This window comes from Dromaius novaehollandiae, chromosome 24 (assembly GCF_036370855.1).
Source record: "Dromaius novaehollandiae isolate bDroNov1 chromosome 24, bDroNov1.hap1, whole genome shotgun sequence".
In the NCBI taxonomy this organism is placed as follows: domain Eukaryota; kingdom Metazoa; phylum Chordata; class Aves; order Casuariiformes; family Dromaiidae; genus Dromaius; species Dromaius novaehollandiae.
The window spans coordinates 5,856,768-5,876,529 of NC_088121.1; the positions used below are offsets into that span (position 1 = coordinate 5,856,768).

General features: G+C 38.8%; 2 protein-coding genes across 7 annotated transcripts in view; both read right to left on the reverse strand.

Annotated features, from left to right (window-relative positions):
* Positions 1–9,447, reverse strand: part of CTNNBIP1 (catenin beta interacting protein 1) — a 36,758-nt gene extending 27,311 nt beyond the window's left edge. For 2 of the 3 annotated variants that reach the window (XM_064525573.1, XM_064525572.1), the window contains exon 1: positions 9,207–9,422. The gene's annotated coding sequence lies outside the window, so the exon portion shown is untranslated. Of the gene's footprint in view, positions 1–9,206 lie in introns of all 3 variants that reach the window. The other variant, XM_064525574.1, reaches the window with a different exon arrangement.
* Positions 9,448–11,293: 1,846 nt separating this feature from the next.
* LZIC (leucine zipper and CTNNBIP1 domain containing) overlaps positions 11,294–19,762 on the reverse strand; it is a 32,136-nt gene continuing 23,667 nt past the window's right edge. For 3 of the 4 annotated variants that reach the window (XM_064525570.1, XM_064525571.1, XM_026095559.2), the window contains 2 exons: positions 18,804–18,885; positions 17,548–17,937 (listed from right to left, as the gene is read on the reverse strand). In XM_064525570.1, the coding sequence (XP_064381640.1) occupies positions 17,879–17,937; positions 18,804–18,885 (141 nt within the window). In that variant the 3' untranslated portion in view covers positions 17,548–17,878. Of the gene's footprint in view, positions 16,387–17,547; positions 17,938–18,803; positions 18,886–19,762 lie in introns of those variants that run through there. The other variant, XM_026095562.2, reaches the window with a different exon arrangement.

Consider the following 19,762-nt stretch of genomic DNA (forward strand, 5'->3'; position numbering starts at 1 on the left):
TTTTTTTTGCTATATCACAGCAGCAACCTCTCAAATAGAAAGCATCTCTCATGCCCCACGCAGTTAAAAAGAGACAGCACAGCACATGTTTTCAAGGCAGTTCATGTCAACCAACTTGAAACCTCTGAAATTAAATGTAACAGGAGCAAAACCTTAAAAACATTTGTATTTCACAAAGGTATTCAAACTTCAGATGAATTTGTCAAACATTCTTTAAAGTGACAAAAACTTAGCTGCAACAGTTTATAGACAAATTTTATCCCAAGCCAAAGAAACAACTCTAAAGAAATGTTGTAATACTTTACTTTAGTCAAGATGATCTTCAACAGCTGAAATGAAGAGTGCTGGTCTTGTCCTAACACCTAGCGTCTTTCACAGAGGCTTGTGCACTTCATCCCGTATTTATAACAAACCTACAAGTCTTCTAAACAGTAAATTAGGCGGTAATGATAGATAGCCAATGATTTTAACTAGCAGGTATCCCACACTACCGGGTATCCCAATTATAGCTGTAAAAAGGAGTTCCACATTCACGATCAAAACAAAACTGTATGGCAGTGCTTTCTATGGATTTCTTTGTAAATATTCTAGCTTTATCAAACAAACTTAGTATGGGTTTTCTTGTTCTCAAGAAATTAGCTTTTTTTTCATAGATTGATTTCAACTGGAAACTATAAACTAGTGAAAAAATTGAGCACCAGAAATAACAACTAATTAAAATTTTTTATCAATACCTTACAAGAAACAACACATTATTTTCAATGCATCTGTACCATTTTAGATGGTAGGCATACTATTGTGTATATACTGCACATATATATAGGTATCTCCATATAGCGTTTCTACCTAGGAAGAATCGTATTTTTAGCTATTAATCACGGACACCAATGACAGTTCAGCACTCGTCTATTCTGCATTCATTTCAGAAACTGACCCAAGCGCAATACATGCATAAGGAAGATCTAGACCCACAGTTGTGGTCACATCATCTCCTTGTGGACTCAGTCAGCTGTATAACCTAAGTCACATTTTTCAAAGCAGCTCTGCAAGCAATGGTAATGCTGGATTTGCAGTGCTTACCTCTGAAAACTTACAGATCCTTAGCGTTAAGGATGTGCTTTCCTGACAACTTCCATTTTTATTACAGCCAAACTCAACAGACTACAAAAAAACTTAATTCATGGGACATAAACAAACTACACTCACCGAGTATAAACAGTGATAAAGAAGGAGCTCACTGCAGAATCAAGATATTGGCTCAGTCTTCATAATGCACTAAAAACAAGCCCACTATGTCTAAGTGAAAAAGTACAATGCCAGAATCGATGCAGGTATGTGTGAATGCCCAAGGTGTAGGTTGTTTTCAGTCTTCCTCAGTAATTCTCAACTGGCTTGAAACGGAACAGGAAATAGAAACACTCATGAGCAATCATGCTTTCAGAATTACCAGGCAGCACTAATGAAGAAACAGTTCAGTATTTGGTACGTTTCCAACCAAATCATTTCAGTAATACTAGATTTGTATTCAGATTTTCAAAATTAAACTGCTCTGTTAACCTCTGGCTAGTGCAAAAAAACGACACTGCAGTCAATGTTACAAGACGACAAACGACACTATTAATGAATCATAAACCCTTACAGAACAGTTTAAAAACAGAATCGGCAAAATTCCAGTAAGTATCTGTAAGTATTTAAAACAACAATAACATTTAATTTCAATTTACAAGCATGCAGTAACAGCCCCAAAAAATAGAAGTACCATGTTTGGAGTCAAACTGCCTGTGGTCTAGTGACCAGCTTTTCTTCTCAGCAGCTCAAGCACACTGCATTGTTATATTTAACCAGAAATGGCAGACATCATGAGTAATGCCTATTGGAAGGATTTCTCTCCACTATTCCACTTGCTGAAGAACCATTTTATTTATAGGCATTTCTTTGATACTCATCAACATAGTATCCTTCTACAGATGCCTAGCATATTAGAGATAGCTTTCAATTTAAAATGTGACCTGTGCTGCCCTGTAATTTATACTGACATCTGAACACCATTAATCCTGGATCATATACATTTTACACTGAAAAAGCCTACAGCTCTTTTATAGTAGACAGATTATGGTTAACTAGATTTTATTGAAAGCAATTAAAATGTGAGCTATTATTAGGTTGGTGACTATTTAGCACTTCAATATTTTGCAATGCTGTATCAAAATACTGTGTGTTAGCACCACAGACACTTTCAAATTAATAGCTGTTGACTACCAAAAGCATTGGACAACAGCAAGAAATGTTTTGGCCTCATACCTCAAAGTTTGCTTGAAAATAGTGACAAAGATACTCCTTATGACAGCTACTGATTTCGCCTCTTTAGAGCAACAAAACACTACCTCTTCACTGCTTTCCACATGGATGCTCTGCATAATCATGTGAATGATAGTTTAAAAAAATTCAGAGGAGTCCTTTCAGCTTCGAATCAATGTATGGTTTGTGGGTTTTTTTTTTTTTAAACCATCTGAAGAGGTATTTTATGAATAGGTCTTGTTGAAAGTCAAACTAAGAATTAATGACTATTTGTCTAATATGAATATATTCCTCAATCATCTCTGCTGCACGAACTACGAACTACAGCACAGAACACACACATCCTCAGTGATCCGGTAGCATCATTAACACGGGATAATACTCCCGTGTTTATTATTATAATAATAGAATACTCATTGAGAACTTTTTCTGCTAGCATTTTAGAAACTAAATAGCTGTGTTAATCACGCGCATAAGCCTGCCAGTTCCTTTCTTTGCTGTAGCAGTTAATAAAAAGCACAAGAAAAGGATTTTCAATACCTTCATTAGTTCACTAAACTAGACCATGCTGCAAAGGTATCTGATGGAAAGAGGAGGGGAGGAAAATGAGTTCTTGTCAACTTCAACAGCTAAATTATAAGATTCATAAATGTAAAAGAAATTCCTAATTGCATGTCAATTTTACTGGAAGCATTTTGCCATCTGTATTTTTTGGTAAAGTGCGATTACAGAGAAGGAAATTTTGCCTTCAAGAGGCTTCCTACTTCTCAGGAACGGGGATGCAATTTCCTTCCTTCCTAGACACAATCCCTCTATGTAAAGTTAGTTACATTAGTCCTGAACTGTGAAATAATCTTGTACAAGCTCATTAGTTTGACAGTAGAAATCTCCCTTTAGCACGAGTGTACTAACACACAGGCCAAAGAGAAATAAACTACTGACTACAGGTTTTTAAAGGTTACATGAAGTCCCATCAGCACTAAATTTATTTCTTTCAGAATACAATAAAGACTGGAAAAATCACAGACTGAGAACGCACATACATTAAAGGCAACCAAACTGAGCTTCACGGAGACCTGTACACCAATTGTCTGGTAAGTTTGATCTATTCAGAGATTGACACTAATGAAGTTAAACGCTTCAAACTGATTGTTTCAAGACCTCCTATATATATAGGAAGATAATCCTAGGTGTTAGCCCAGAGACCATTAACAACCATGCTCAAGACAAGGCAGGTCCATCTGCAAGCTAATACTACCGTGGGATTCCTCACCACTTTAAAAAGTTTCTCTGAACAGTGTTGTATGCATCAACCACCAATTTGAAGTAGAACAAGGGGAAAAAGAATTACTTAAGTTGCAGGCAGATTTCTGCACTTTCCAAACCCTTAGTAAAATAACAGTACATCTTTATTATGTTTGGTTTCCCAGCAAAAGGAAGGAGCTCCTAGCAGTTATGCCAAAAATTACAACTACCGAGGAAGAGTACAGAAATTGATATATTAAAAACAAAGGGTCAAAGATGTATGCCCACCCCCTACTATTCACACATACATAGTTTTATTTAAGGTTTAAAATGTCTTTTGTAAGAGCCAGAGAAAACTAAGAATCATGACAGTGAGACATGAGAAAACTGTCAAAAACACTTTTGTGCGAATTGTGAAATACTTCTTTTGCGTCAGAGTCCTACTGTAGTTGCTGACTAAATTTTCAATTAAGCAAAACCTTTCATGAATTCCACGTAAACCAATGAGTATTATTTGGCATCTACAGACATTCTTGGGGGGAAAAAAAAAAAAAAGCAAAAAAAAGCAGCTAAGCACATGTGAATGATCCTACTTTTCCTCAGTTTGGCATCGACTCTTAAAGTTAATTATATTTTAAGTGTGCAATTGATGACCATTTTAGCACAGACATTCAGTTACTGTGTTTATCTCAAAGTCTGATATTGTCTCTCCTGACCAACTAAGCAAACCTCCAGGACACAATGAAATTGTCAGCATTCCATACCAGATCCAGCATACTCAAAGTTAGGAAACTATTAAAATTATGGCAACAGACACCAGAGATCACTGTAGTTGTACTACCTGCTTTTCATTTCCACTGAAAACCTCCAGCAGTAGTTTACTTGAAACTGTTGCAGTATTTGCACTGCAGCACTACAGAAACTCTGCTGCAAAAATTTAGGTCACACTTCCTTTAAGCTTACACGGGTGTGCATACACGTATATTGATCTAAAGCTCAATGAAATTAATTAAAAGCTCCTCACTGACTGCAGCATATATTGAATCAAGACCTAGATGAGTTCAGAGGCAAAACAATTACACTTTAATTAAACATCACAACATTCTTGTGAAGTAGTCAGCTCATTTTATAGAAGGATAAACTGAGTCAGAAAGTTTCAGAGCTTGCTCATAGTCATAAACAGAGCTGAGTACTTAAGCAGCTCCCATATTTGTTAGTTATCCTCTATCATACAAAGAAAATGGACTTTCTAAAAATCAGATAAATCCTTGGTCTACATATTTTCAGGAACTAAAACAGAACACTCTGAGGTAAGTGTAATACTTATAAAAATTGATCAGCTCTACTTCTGTTCCCCAATCAGTAGCTACTTTAGACACAAGAGTTTCAACTATGCAAGAAGCTGAATTTTTTAAGTGTTTTTTTTCCCCATGACAGTTTATCCCCAGATAAAATTTTTAGGTTGTTAAAAAACAAACGACCATAAAAACACATCATATTCATGGTTATGATTGTTTTAATAAAACTGTCTTTGCAGATTTGATAAATCTTTCAGGGTTTATAAAACCCTGAGAATATACTTTTGGAAAAGCAAAAAGCACAATTAAAATCCTTAAATTCAAACAGACATTTAAACCATATATAAGCACTGCAATGTTCTGTCAAATCAACAGCAGTGAATAGAAATAAGAAAATCCCTTTCCTTAATTTTTGGAGCATTTGTTACTTAATGCTTTCCCCAACACTGAGTTAAAGTAAATCCCAGAGACAGAACTGTATTCTCCTTATTCAATTACCAAGTTTTTTTTCATTGTTTTTCTGATCTTTGGTTTCTTCTCACCCATTAACACTTCATAGCTTTGCTCATTCTGGTCTACCTGCTTTTTTTATTTTTTTGCCAACCGAAGTTCAAGGACAGGCCACGGCTCTTTAAAGGGAAAAAGAACTGTAACTCTTATTCATTCTCAGAACAATATCAAGAACAGTAAACAATGCATTTTTTTAAAATGAAATTGTTTGTTACTACAAAATTTACATTTAAAATGTATGTACTGTTTCTCCAATATACTTACCAGCAAGAACATTAGATTACCTACATTTCTTAGGGTGGGGAGTAGGTGACAAAGCATTTTCATTCCACTAATTTACATCTTCAGCATACATCAGCATCAAAACATTATGATCTTCTGGGACTATTCATGTACTTGTATATATGCAAAAGCTTTTTTGGAACTAAAGTAATGGATATTATTACTTTTCCAGCAAATCAGAACTCTTATACTGAAAACAGAATATCTAAGATCTGTAATGTACAAAGTTCTTTTAAAAATAAAATTTAAAAATAGGCACTATAAATGAGAATTATGTACAGTTTCTGCTTATATGGTTTAACACTGAAGACCAAAACTACTTACATAAGCACTTTTAAAAAGAACATTAAGGGATCTCACGGATTTTGGTTAGCCTATAGGAAAAACATGCAAGAATAAGTGCTTTTTTTAAAGAGGGCTCACTGGAAAACGATTAAATGCTAAGATTTCTTTACCATTCTTGACACCTTTCTTAGTAAAAATCAAGGTTTATTTTTGGCTGAATATACTACCATACCATTCCAGAAGTATCACTTTGAACAGTAACAGTTTAAATAAAGAACATGCATGATTAGTTTTATCATCACAGCTATTAAAATATTTGGAAACTTAGTAGAAACTTAAAGACATTTACTCTCACTATGTCAAAACTGAATTATAACCACTTCCTATCTAGAGACTTATGCCAACTCTCACAGTAAATATTTGGCCCAGTTCTTAGTATTACAACCTAAAAGTTTGCCAGTTAAGAACACTAATACCAGGTCTAAACACTTCTGCATTATGTCCAGAATGGTGCTAGTGTAGCTTCAACAGCTGCTACTTTTATTGTTGTATTTCAGCAGGAAATTCAGTCTGATGACAGCTTGCAATAAAAGGAAATACAGTTTAGCATCCACATGCTTGGACATATTTCTGAAGATATCTAATCTTTCCTTTTTGAAACAACACCTACAGGAAGTTTTCCCAAACACATTCAACAGTGGCCTCCAAAAGCCGCTTGCTTCTCCATATGCTCAACACTTTGGTGCACTTCTGACATCTAAACCTAAGTCAAACAATGAAGATAGAAGCCTTGTAGTTAACAACAAATTTAAGAATTGAAATATTTATTGAAAGGCATATGAATGTATATATTCATTCCAGATAACAAACATCCTAGAGAGGAAACAGTAACAAACAGTATTAAGCTACTACAAACAGGTCAATTTCACACAAGTTGTTTCCTACGCAAGTCATCTGTTAGCATTAGTTACACCCAACCAGGTACCTGCAGATGTTCACTTGGTTTGCCTGTATACAACTGCAGAACTACTTTGAATTTTCAGACAGATGCATATCACAGTCAAGGTTTGCAACTGCAGAATTTAGGTTTTGTTTCAGTTCACTTGTGTTTTTGATGAGAAAACACCACAAATCCGTTTGGAACCCTCACTTCTCTTGTAAAGTTACTGTGCTATGAGACCCAGTGGGGAGAGGTGGTAGAAGAAAGTGGAAATTCATACAACTACAGATTTCCCACAAAACTGGGATTGAGAACTTGCTTTTTGTGCGCTCCTAAAACTTAATGTTACAACATCATCTATTTAGTGAAATGTACCAGTGTTATCCAACTTTTTTTTTTTTTTTTTTTTTTTTTTTTTTTTTTTTTTAGAAAACAGACAAAAGCTTCAAATTCTCCTCTATGTGTGGTCCCTAGCGTGGCATTTTCTCTTTTGGGGGGCAAAGAAATAATCCCCTTCCCCCATATACCTGCACTGCTTGTGCAATATGTAGCTAGCGATCCAGTATGCTACGGCAAACAGGCGTTCAGGCACATGACAAGCGTAGTATAGCTGATATGTACTTATTACACTGATTCCTGCCAGACTATAGGATGATTTTTCTGATGAAGGTTTTTGATATCTTCCCTGTTGGACACCAAAGAATACTGAAAGCATTTTTATGTCCTGTACAAGTTTTTAGAACTTCTGTTGCAATGTTTAAAATGAACTAAAACTACTGCTTTGAAGCAATTTTGGGTAAGCCATAAAGCTTCAGCCAACAGCCAACTAATTATCAGTAAACTTGTTCAAAACCGTGTTTGCAATTGCATTTATTCAATCTTACAGGGTTCCTTGTAGAACTGCACTATCAAAGTGCACATCAACCAAACAAGCACTCGAATCATTTGCCAGCAATTCTAAATTGTGCTGAGGCAGCTGCCAACTTCTACCAGGATGCTAGAGATACAGTGTAAGAAAAGATGCTTTTTCAGCTAATGGTGAAGTGAAGCAACTCCAGTGTACCTGAAGTATACCTGCCACCATTTTCCATCTGTATCTGTTTACCAAGGCAAACAGCAGGAAGCCAGCTTTGAGGCTGATAACAAAATAAGCCTGCACTTAAAAAAGGGAGTAATACTGAGTTTTCTGTATGCCCCTTCGCTGCCAAGGCCCTTACTTTCAAAATAAAGCACGTAGTCTGGCCTCACCCTTCACCATTTTGCATAATGTTTCTCCTTCAGCAGGCTATTTCTCATCGCATATGAGCTATGAAAATATCAAGAGCAGAAGTTTGCAGCATGCAAGCTTTGTGGCCATCAAAAAATAAATACAAGATTTTGATTGTATAAATTTAATAATAAAATATCATGTTCCAAAACACTCGAAAGACAGGGCTATCAGTATACTAAACTAGTCAGATCAGAAAACTAAGCAAGCTACCTAACTTGCCTCCAATTTTTTTTTTTTAAATCATCGCATCTGTGGTATGTCTTGCTCTCCTCTACAGAGCTTCAAAGCTTATTTAGTTAAATGTACCAAGATGAGGAACGGCCAAATGAAAAATGATATACAGCAGAACAAAATACTCTCTTCTTGAGAGGAGAGAAGGCAAATGCAAGTCAGCTCGTAGCTACATCCTGATGAAGCATATCCGGATGTTAAGCAGAAACTAGCATTATCTCTTACCTGCTTTCTGGAGCACTAATGTATTTGGATTTTGAAAGCAATGCTGTCCCTAGTTTGATGTTTGCTGTCCCTGTCTCGCGCACCTTTCAAGGAGAGACTAAAGTATGTCGGCCAACCAGCACTGTCCACCCCGATGCTCGACACCCAGGTCGGAAGTTAGGAGGTGCTGCCTCACACCCTCCGGCAGGCACCTGGCAGACGCACGGCTTTCAGCCAGGGCAGACATGAGCTGCAAGCAAAACCCCTCACGGAGACTTGCTGGAGCCTCGTGCCCAAGCGGCGGCTACCCGCCCTCAGCACCGAGGGCCAGGAGCCGGGGCGAGGCGCTCCGTGCTGCCAAGCGGAGGCCGCCCCGGGCGCGGCACCTGCCGCCGGGGGGCTGCGGGCGGCGGGAGCGCCCGGCGCGGCCGCCCCTCACCTGCGGCCGGGGCGCGGCGCGCCTCCCGGGGCGGCGGGGGCCCGGGCGCGGCGCCCGCTCCGCAGGTGGCGGCGGGAGCCCGGGCAGGGCGAGCGGCCGGGGCGGCGGGGCCGGGCCTAGGGGCCGCCGGTGCGGCGCGGCGCGGCGCCCCGGCCGCGGGCGCCTTTGTTCGGGGCGCCGCGCACAAAGGGCGGCCGCGCTCACCTGCGAGGGGCCGCGGGCCCCGGGCGGCGGCGGGCGCTCAGCGCGGGCGGGCGGCGGTGCCGAGCGGAGCCGGGCCGAGAGGCGCCGGGCCGAGCGGGGCGCAGCGGAGCCGGGCGGTGCGGCCGCCTCCTCCGTCGTGACTCACCGCGGCGGCGGCCCAGGCAGGCAGGCAGGCAGGCAGGGAGGGAGGCGCCTGGGCGGCTCCGGGGGAGGGACCCGCCGCGTCCCGGCGCCCAGGGCACGGCGGCGCCGCAGGCACCACCCGAGCGCGGCGCCGCGCGGAAGGGGCGGGCCGGGGGCGGGCCCGGGGCGCTGCGGGGGCTCGGCGCCTCCCGCCTCCCCCGCGGCCGCCTCCCGCCCCTCCGCCCCGGGCAGGGGCCGCGGGCACCACGTCTAGTCCCTGGCATCAGCCACGTCCTACCTTCAGGTGCGTCCTGCGCATCAGGCTCTGAAATTAAGCGGTGCCAAGTATGACGGTGAGCTCATGCTCTGCAGCTATCCGACTCGGGGGGCAGGCTGCCGGAGCGCGGCTTCTCTGCTGGTGCCAGGTTAGACAAATCACAGCAACGTTAAACTGAAAGCATAACTAGTTTTCAAAACTATTACGCTAAGGAAGTTAAAGATATATTAAAGATGTTGCATGATTCAGTACAGGCAGATTCAAGCTACTTCAGTAAATTTAGAAAATGCCATCTTCTGAGAGCCTCCAACTAGAATGGATATCCATTCAGCCATTCAAGCACTCATAAAAATGACAGCATCAAAATCTGAAGTGACCTCAGGTCTTGAGGAAGTAATCTTTCCCCCGGACAGACTGAAGCAGTTTATTTTCCCTCCCAGTAAAACCAGTGTGAACACTGAGTGAGAAATTAAGAAAAACAAATAGGAAGATAGAAACCATAAAGTTTTCACCTCTATGCTGACACTAACCTGCATTTCAGCTTCCCACTAGGTTTAACAGTAATGCTGTTTACCTACAATACGCATTGGTGGGATCAGCAAGGCAAGTGGGAAATTCCTGAAGATAAAAAGGCTTTGTGTCCTAAGTGTTATTTAGTAAAATGCATCTGGTTTCTACTTGGCATTTAACTTAATTGCATAAAAATAGGCATGGCAATGAAATAGGTGGCACTTCCTTTAACAGCTTGTTACTTAATGACATCAAAGTCCAGCGCCACTGAAATTCATACCCCACTGCCAGTTAATGAAGGTCTTAACATGAAAGCCTATCCAAAGAGCAAAACCAAGCTGCTGACAGGAACAGGAACTGTGCAAATATGCTGGGATCTGAGATCACTAGCACATACACGCAGCCCAGCAGGCAGTAATAATTATTAATTATTTAAGAGAAGAACATAAGAGCACCAGCATAAGCTGAAAAAATATGCAGAAGCATCACTCTGGGATCCTCCAGTTGGATTAATGTTAATTAGCACAGTGCATGAGTCTGAGGGAAAGATGCAAAAGCATCTTACAGTAGTAGGAGCCTACAATTAAGCCATCATTAGCAGCTTCGCAATACCGTGGGCTTTCTTCCCGATAGCATCATGGGCAAAACATCATTTAATGATTAAGTATTGTCTAGCTCTTCTGCTCCAGTTTAGCTGGCTGGCTGCACAACAGTGTATATCAATTTTATATAGCGTGAATTTAGCACCCTGCATTTATTTAGAACAACTTTTTTTAGCAGAAGGAGATATTATAGGCCTTTCTCTACCCTTGGAGAATTTTACATTTATTTTCTTAAAACACTGAGTCCAATTCAGCTTCTGCCCCCACCTTAGTTTGCTACCATCAAGCTTACCAAGATTCACAGATCTTTTGCAAGTGCCAAGTAAGGTGCCATCTTGCCACTGTACTATTCACTTTTATCATCAAAGTACATGATGGATTCTCAAGAGACCTCTCTACTCCTAGCTGTACAATAGATTTAGTACGTTGTTCATGTCTTAAGTGACTGCACAGGCCTTCACAAAGTAAACAGAAGATGCAAGTGCCCTGCACTTGACCAAATTATCATCTTACCGATTGTCATCCTACTTGCCCTATACACAAAACAGGAATAATAAAGCTTATCAGCAGCAGAGGAATGTTACGAAGTTTAATTATTTACAAGTTAAGTCATCTGGAAAACTTTGACAAGTGTTATACAAAGACTGGCTATAATTAAAAAGAATCCATTACATCTGTTAGATTTTTTTTTTTTTTTAAATATCATTTCTAATCACCTCTCTCTTTTTAATGAGGTTGCTGTTGGTTCTAGTAAGCCAAAACTTCATGCAACTTTCTCCTCTTTGCTTGTCTTAGAAAAAAAAATATTCTCAGTCCACTGTCCTTTTCTGATTTCCAGTTCTTTCTTAATCAGCTTTGAAATTCATTTAAGCTTCCTTCACAGTACTTCCAACCTCCAAGTCCCTCTGTCTTTGTTGGCATCTCCCCCTCATTAAGGGCCTCCAACAGCATCTGTACACACAGCCCTGCTTTCATTATCCATCTGACTAAGCCACATGCAACAATAAATGAAAACTGGGTTTCTCTCAAAGATGTCTATGGTACCCAATCAGGGAGTTGTTCTTAATTTGAAATCTTTTCTTTTGATAATATTTTACGTTTCAGATTTGGTCTGACAATTCCCTCAAAACCATCTTCTGATGCAGAAACAGTCTAGTGCTTCCTGAAAATTAAATGAAGGTAAATCATTCAATCAACTCTTCTTTTTCCACGTTTGGGATGCTATGATAGGGTCAGAAGAGTCTGTCTAGCAGCCAGCAGTAAGTGTGTAGGTGAGACAGAGTATATTAGAAAATTAAAGAAGTAGTTCAGCTACCTTAGTTGCCATATTTAATGCTTGTACAGACTGAGCCGTGAGGAGGTATGCAGAGACAGATTTGAGAGGGATGGACAAAAAAGGCCTGTAATGTAAAAGGCTTTGTTAATCCAAACTTAGTTTGTATAGCAAGAAACCTTTTTACCTGCATGTTTTATCTGAAAACAGAACTGTTTCCAGAGTAAATTTGGTATTTACAAAGTTACGAACACACTCTTATGTGATAATGACCTAACTTTAGAGAACTTCATTCCAGTCTCCATTTTACAAGGATATTAGCTGGACAATCAGAAGAAATTTTTTTTACTCAGACATTGACACTTCTGTCAACACAATTTGCAGATGGCTCTTACTGTGGGTTTTCAATGCATCTGCAATTATTACTCACTCATTTTTGGAGGCCTGTTGAAAACAGGATTCTAAACAAGTAGCACACTATTACGACAGCAAGATGAAAAGAGGTGTCCAAGATTAGAACTTCATCTTGGAAAGAAAAGAAATTCTGCTACTATTAAATATATCTTTAATACACTGAAGTTTGTTAAATCAGAGTAGAAATTTCAGTGTGTGATTCAGCACTACCATATATATATTTACATCCACTAGCTTTAAGTTTGTATTTCCTCTTTTAAGATCTCATTTCAGAAACTACTTATACTGAAAAGTTTTTATTTATCCTGGATATCTACTGTCAGATCTTTTAGGCCCCATCTTCAGATGCTCTAAACATCAGCACTCCCATTTGACTCAGCTGCGAAGCTCGTCTGTTTAAAAGTCATGGGAGAGAAATCTTGGGCAACATAAAACCCAGTAACTCTGCCCCTTCCCTTAGGCTTGAGAACCCTACTAAGGTAAAGTTAAAAAAAAAAACCCAAACTTGTATCAAAGCAAGGCATCATGTTTTCCATGACTCCTAAGAAAAAACTCAAATAGAAGCACTCCTATTCCTCTCTCATAGGTAGCTAGGCAGACCAAAATGAAACGAGAGTTTATTTCCTGCAATGAAAAAGCCTTCACCAGAACTCAGCAAGGATGAATTAAAGAACCATGGAAGTGGGGAAACTACAAAATCCCTGCAGGATGACTTCTTGCTTTTGTTCTTTACAATGTAAAAACTACACTTGTCCGTATACAGGAAGGGAATGACCACACTGGAAGGAAAATTAATTGGTTATATTTTGATTTGCCTACAATTTCAGCCACTAATGATGCAGTTTTAAATGCCTGGTCAGTAGGGTATCATTAATACAGAATTCTCTACCCACCTGAACTTGATTTTAACAGATAAGGTAACATGATGAACTAATAAGGAGTCTTTTCAAAAAGTCTTGTGTTTTTCCTTTAAGAAAAAGATGACCTACTACTTTTCCATTCAAGACGAAAGAGAAATAATACAAGGAGACAAAGACAGAAGAGAGACAGAGCACTTGATGCTTCAATTTTCTCCCTAACATTTTTTTCTTTTGCTTCAATACAATCAGCAGACTCACCCTACAGAGAGAAAAAGATTTTAAAAGGGAGGTTATATATGGCCAAACAGAACTATAGGCAACTGTGCTGACATGTTTAAAGCTACTGTACTTTACAATTCTTGTTTCAGAAGTGATAAACAAAAATACAAAGTACTTTTAATCTTCAAAGCAATGTATGATCAATGACAACTTCATAACACTAGATATTCAAGTATCATAATCTGTATTTTACTCTGGGAGAGAGAAATATAGAGAGAATAAGTGATCTGCCTGGGTCTATTGCTGAACCTTTCTATTGATGAAACTCAAACATCACAAGCTTGTGGGGTAAACCACAAAACCATGCTTTCATCTAAAAAGTTGTTCTTTTGTTGCCAGTTTTTATTCAAGCAAATGATTATTATAATAAATAGAATGTGGATGTTTTCCAGCTCCTGCATAAACATTTGAGATACTGGTGGAGGTACATCCCAGGATTATTTGACAAAATCTTTAGCACAGCATACCAGTTAATTTGCTATGCCTCTGCAATGAGCCTAACCACTTCAAGTAAGTTAGCTTAAAGAACTATTTGCTAGGGCCAACATATAAATAGCTCCATATTGGCAACAGCTTCCTTTTAAAATTAGATTTATAGTTAGGGCATTCTGGATTAGAGTAATGCTTTCTGACATTTCATAAATTTTGTGAAGGCAAGTCTGGCCGGGCATACGGAATCTTGCAATAATATTGGCAGTTGATTCAGTCCCATATTTGCCCATGTAAATCACATGAGATCTTTCCAAGAGCAGAAGGAGCACAACATTAAAGAGATACTCAGTTGAGGATCAATGTAATATGAATTTTTCAAATGTCTGCAGCACAGAAACCATGAAAAAAATCCAGAAATATTTGCAAATCCATAAGAAAAAAAAGTTTCTCCTGAGAACTGCAAGGAAAAAGATTTCCATATTATTGTACAGTAACTTACTGTGATCTGTGAGAGTGCTGAGAGATTTCATTTACATATTAATGCTTCAAGCAGTTTGGGAAGTGGAAAAAGAGTTACTTAGCACCAGTAATGAGCAGAAAGGAAAAGAAGGCAGCTACAGTCCCCATTGACTGTTTTGTTTTCAGTAATTTTAGACTAATAATGCCTTTTAATAAGCTCCTCTCAGCTGTAAAGCTGTAAAGCTGCAGTCAGCCTTTGTCAGAGAAAATAATACTGTCACAGACAGCAAAATAGTTCTAATATCAAGGACAAAGAATGCCGTCTAAATAAAAGCGTCTTAAAAAAAGGGGGGGGAGTTCCATCTGTGAAATACATGAATTGTGTTGTCTACACTGTCTTTTTCTTTCTAAAGTAGTAGATTTCAAAAGGATAACTGTTAAAGCAAAATACATTCTCAAAACATATTTTCTGGTTTATTCTACTTCAGTCCTAGTTAGCAATTGGACAAACTTGTTTATTTACAGGGTATCTATACCCTATAAATGCAATCTAAATTATGACTGATAATACTTATTTTTTGTTTATAGTCTATGTTACAGACTTGACCTCTAAGTGATTATTATTTGGCAATAAGATTAACACTGCAGTGGACTATCTAAATTTAAGACAATATTTCCACTCCACTCACTCAGTTTAATGGCAGCTCCCACTGAAGCTGTTGTCTGGGTAAAAAAGGCTAAGATGCATGTACTGTAGGTGCCACTGTGGTGTTCCACTACATTAAACATAGGATTCCTCAAAACAGTGAGTCGCCTTCATTGCTGACAAACCCAAGTCCAACTCCACTGTTGCGAAAAGCTGTCATGCCACCACCAACTGGTACTGAATTGACCGCATATCTGGTTTAAAAAATGGCTTCTGTATCATTACTAACTTGAAAAGAATTCAGTTTCATCCTCTTTCAGTACTTGTCTTTTTTGGATTTTTGTAACTCAAAGCACAAACAAGATGGAAACAAGATCATTTTTTCCTAGGAATTCTTCTGATCCTTCCAATATTGATACCACTCTTTCCTTTCCAGCAACAGACTTACTGCTACAGATATTACCACATTTTACAGATCAGTAGCAAATAGATAAATTTAACTTAACAATATTCAGAAAAACATTTAGTTTCTCAAGGTTCCCAGTGCATCCACAGAAAATTTCCAGACTTGTAACATTATGTTTTTAGGAGGTTGCTTTTACCAAAACAGCTAAAAAGTCTGAACAAAGGGCTACCATTTCAGAATTATGCCTAGAGCTTAGATAGGCATACCAACAAAAATACATGATCACTAAAAACAGCACAAGATCTGCCTACCCTGAAGATATACCCAGCACCTTAGCAACACAGGTACAGATCTCTGCTTATCCTCCTTTTAATGTACTTATTGCTTATTGTACTTTGCTCTCATTTAAGGAAAAATAAATTTATCCCTTAGAAAAATCAGTTTATATGTAGAGTTTAAGTAGCAAAATAGTACCTCTCCTCTCTTGCTACATATCTGCCCCATCTTATACAAAGGGGAACCAACTGTATCTGTGACTCTCGAGCCCATCAGATTTCCAAAGTCACACTTTCCCTGGGGGGTACCACATAATAATAGTACATGACAATTCACTCACAGCCAAATGCTCCATTCACCAATGATACTTCACAACACTTCCTCCACTTTTGAAGAAAAGAAGTGCCAACTCACATTTGAAAAAAGGACTGAAAACTGTCCAGTGTTTGAATTTTTTGTATAGAAATAGAGGGAAATTACTTTTTTACATGGCTCAGAAGCAGTAAGGTGACCTGAACAGATGTCTCCGTGCAGCTACACTGTGTAGAAGAACCTGGGATTTATGCTTCTAGTTTCAGACAAACCATTTCCTCACAAGGAAATGTCAAGCTTTTCTCCTCCACCTAGTCAGAGGAAAGAGATACAATTGTTAATAGCTAGCAAGACCAGAGAAATATCTTTTGTTTCTATCCATATCCTTTTCTCTAGCTAATTGTAAAATGAGAAGGGAAACAGGTACCAGCATGAAATTCAGTTAAGAAATGTCTCTTCTGTTGTCGTTGTTCCTGATACCATTAGATTAGCACTCGAATATATGCCAAGGGTAGAGCAGACCCAAAAAGTATGCTTTTCAAGGTGAAAAAATTCTCAGTGAAATAAAGGCTCCCAAACAGCTCAGATGAAATGCTAACAAGTACTGAATTACATGTGAAGCTGCCACTACTGTAAGAATAATATCCCTAACATTGACTGTACTACAAAGAAACATGTGCGAATACTTTATAAGAAAATTAAATACACACCTAGAGCACCAAGTACAGTCTCTCCACGCTGAGGTACTAGCTTATGCTCCAGAATCAGGCTAAAAACTCAACAATATGGGATTTTAAATCCTCTTAAACCCTGACATTATTCAGGATTTTAACCTCCCTGTGGAGGCACAGACCCTCCCTTCTCTGCACCACCACCATCTGATAATTAGATTGGGCCACACTTGCCCCAAAGACCTTCAGTTCATTAACTATGTAGATCAACCACGTAATGAGAGCATCTCCCCCTTTTCTAATTTGCTTCTACTTACAAACTATTTCATGCTATCTCAGAAATCTTGGGAAAAAAACAGTAGCTTGTAGTTATACATCCAGAGCAAGAGTAAGAGGTCACAGAAAGGGCTTCTCATTGCCATTTCCTAGCAATTCCCTGTCGTTTCAATACAGAAGGTTAAATTACTCCAGAAGTCTCCCAACAGGACTTCCATTGTTTGTCAATCAAGATTGGAACACAATGGCACTTATTCATGCGCAGAGCAAACAAGCTGACAAGGGCCAATGATCAGTATGCAGTCTCATTTTGGATGTTCTGCAAATAGTTTGCAGAAAGATGGCTTTTTAAATAAACTATGTCAATTTTTAAAAGCTGCAATGCATTTCTAGTATAAACTATTTAGTAGGGAGCCCAGACAAATTCAAAATTCAGACAACTTGAGAGCAACTTCAAGAATCATCCAAAAAATAACTCATTCATTAGGACTGTTCCTGAAAAAAGATCTACTTGATACAGCCACATGCAAAAAGATGATGTTTTAATAGTTAGAGAAATACACATTCGGAAAAGTTGAAAATAGCTGATTCTTTTCAATGATAATCATACTAAGGTTTTGTTTTTAGAGTACCACTTAGTGTTTAGCCTCAGAGATTATGTTACTGAGGGGCAGAGACACCAGAGTTCCAAAGTGCACTTGAAGGTTGTTTACTTCATATCTTCTGGTTAAGAACCCAAGAGGTTTAGGGTTTGTTGGGATTTTTTGCAATATCTTAAAAATAGAAAAAACAATTACAATATGACAGAAGTCCAATACTCCTGACAACTGGAGAGATTCAAGCCCCACGCACCTCTTCATTGCTTTGCCTTTTCTACTTCAAAACTTGCTAGAGCAAAGACTTTGTCTCCTGATCCTATGGGAGGAAAAAAACATTTTCAGTATGTATTAATAAAAATTGTGCTTTAGAGATTTTTCTGATATGACTTAAATCAGTAAAACAATTGAGATTAAAAAAAAAAAAAATCAACTGTACATTTTTAAAGCCAAAAAGACTTGAGCATATTAAAAAGAATGGGGCCATATATGGATTGGACAGGTCTGAAACTAGCCATATAGAGAGTTTCTAACACAGTACCCTTTTGAACACCTTTCTTGCACCCTCAGGAAAAGGAGTACTGAGAGGTACACCACACAGCCAGTTTATTTGTACCCTGACCTAGTCTGGCACATTCCTGCCATTCACAGTTCTTTCATTACAATTCTAACTGTAATGCTAGAATGAACTGTTGTGCTCATTTAATACCTCTTATAAATCCGTTTTTGGTCTTGTCAACATGACTAGAGCTATGACAATCATGGCAAAAAGTGATTTAAAGCTGTATTTTGACAATGTGCCAGTAATTGCAGACTTCTCTGCAGTCAGTGGAGGAAAACACATTCCCAAAGAGACTCAGCAGTGCAAAAAAACCAAAGTGCTTAACTGTAAGAATGATATCTCTCCTCAAGACAGAGCAGCCTTCAGCATTGAAGCCTTCAGCATTATGGGGAACACTTGGCATTTTATGGCCATTTGGCACTGGGTTTATTTGCTGCACTATTTTTTCCTCATGAGCAGCATATCAGAATTTCATTGTTAATAGAAAAGAAAAATGAACGTCAAAATGGAATAGCATGAATCTTTTGTTTGTATTTTCTCCTTCATAGTGGGATCACAGGTATTTTCATCTATCAGTGTTCAAAGAGGAAAAGAAACTGGAAGTTAGGAGAATGAAAACTTACCAAGGTCAGTGGAGACTCTCTCAAACTGGCTCAGGGCTGCACCAGCATTTGCTGACAAGAAAGTCTCATCATCTGGAGTCAGCTAAATCAAAAGAGCCATAACTGTGAACTTGATACTTTAACTGTGCATATTCCCACCTCTGTAAAGATCTACATCAGTGCATACATGAAATATGTCAGGTTAGAGGGCTTATCAATTTTCCATTTTTAAGTGATGGCTTCATCTAACATATTAAAAGACAGAGTAAAAAAAAAGCAAGCTTTTCCCCCTCCCACTGACTTTCTTCCTCAATGATGTCAGTCAGCCCAGAAAGGACAGCATAAGCAAGATCAGATATGCCTCTAAATTCACCACTTTCAAGCTGACCTCCAGTGGTAATTTTTCATGAGAAGGTCACCCTCCACCTCTGTACCAAAACTACGCAAAGGATGTCAACTGTGTTTTGGTCACATGGCCCATGCAGTAAATAGCTAAGACCTACATTCACTTCACATCACCTGCTGAGGAATGTAACAACGTGCAGTCACTAGCAGCTTTGACCACGTTAAAAGTCAATGACCTAGAAATTGTCCTCTCTCTTTATAGTGCTGCAAACCATCAGTCACATTTACACATGTATATTTGGTTTTTATGTAGGCGCTCTGATGCCTTGTGACAGATGCCCATAAAATATTTACAATAATGAAGTAGTAACCTACATTTGGAAGATTCAGATATTCAAAGTTAAGACTCACTCATTTAAGTAGCCTCAGATGTATATCCTTATTAGATCAAAGAAGAAATAGGTGTGTCAAACTATCCAGACTCTATATATCTGTAGCATGACAGCAAGTATCCCTAACAGTCAAGCCTCATATCTTCCACCAAATACTCTGAGGATACTCCTTTTACCTTCATCTATCCAATATCCTTTGACTCACCTGTTAAGCCACAGGCACTCTTGCTATACTAAAAGTTT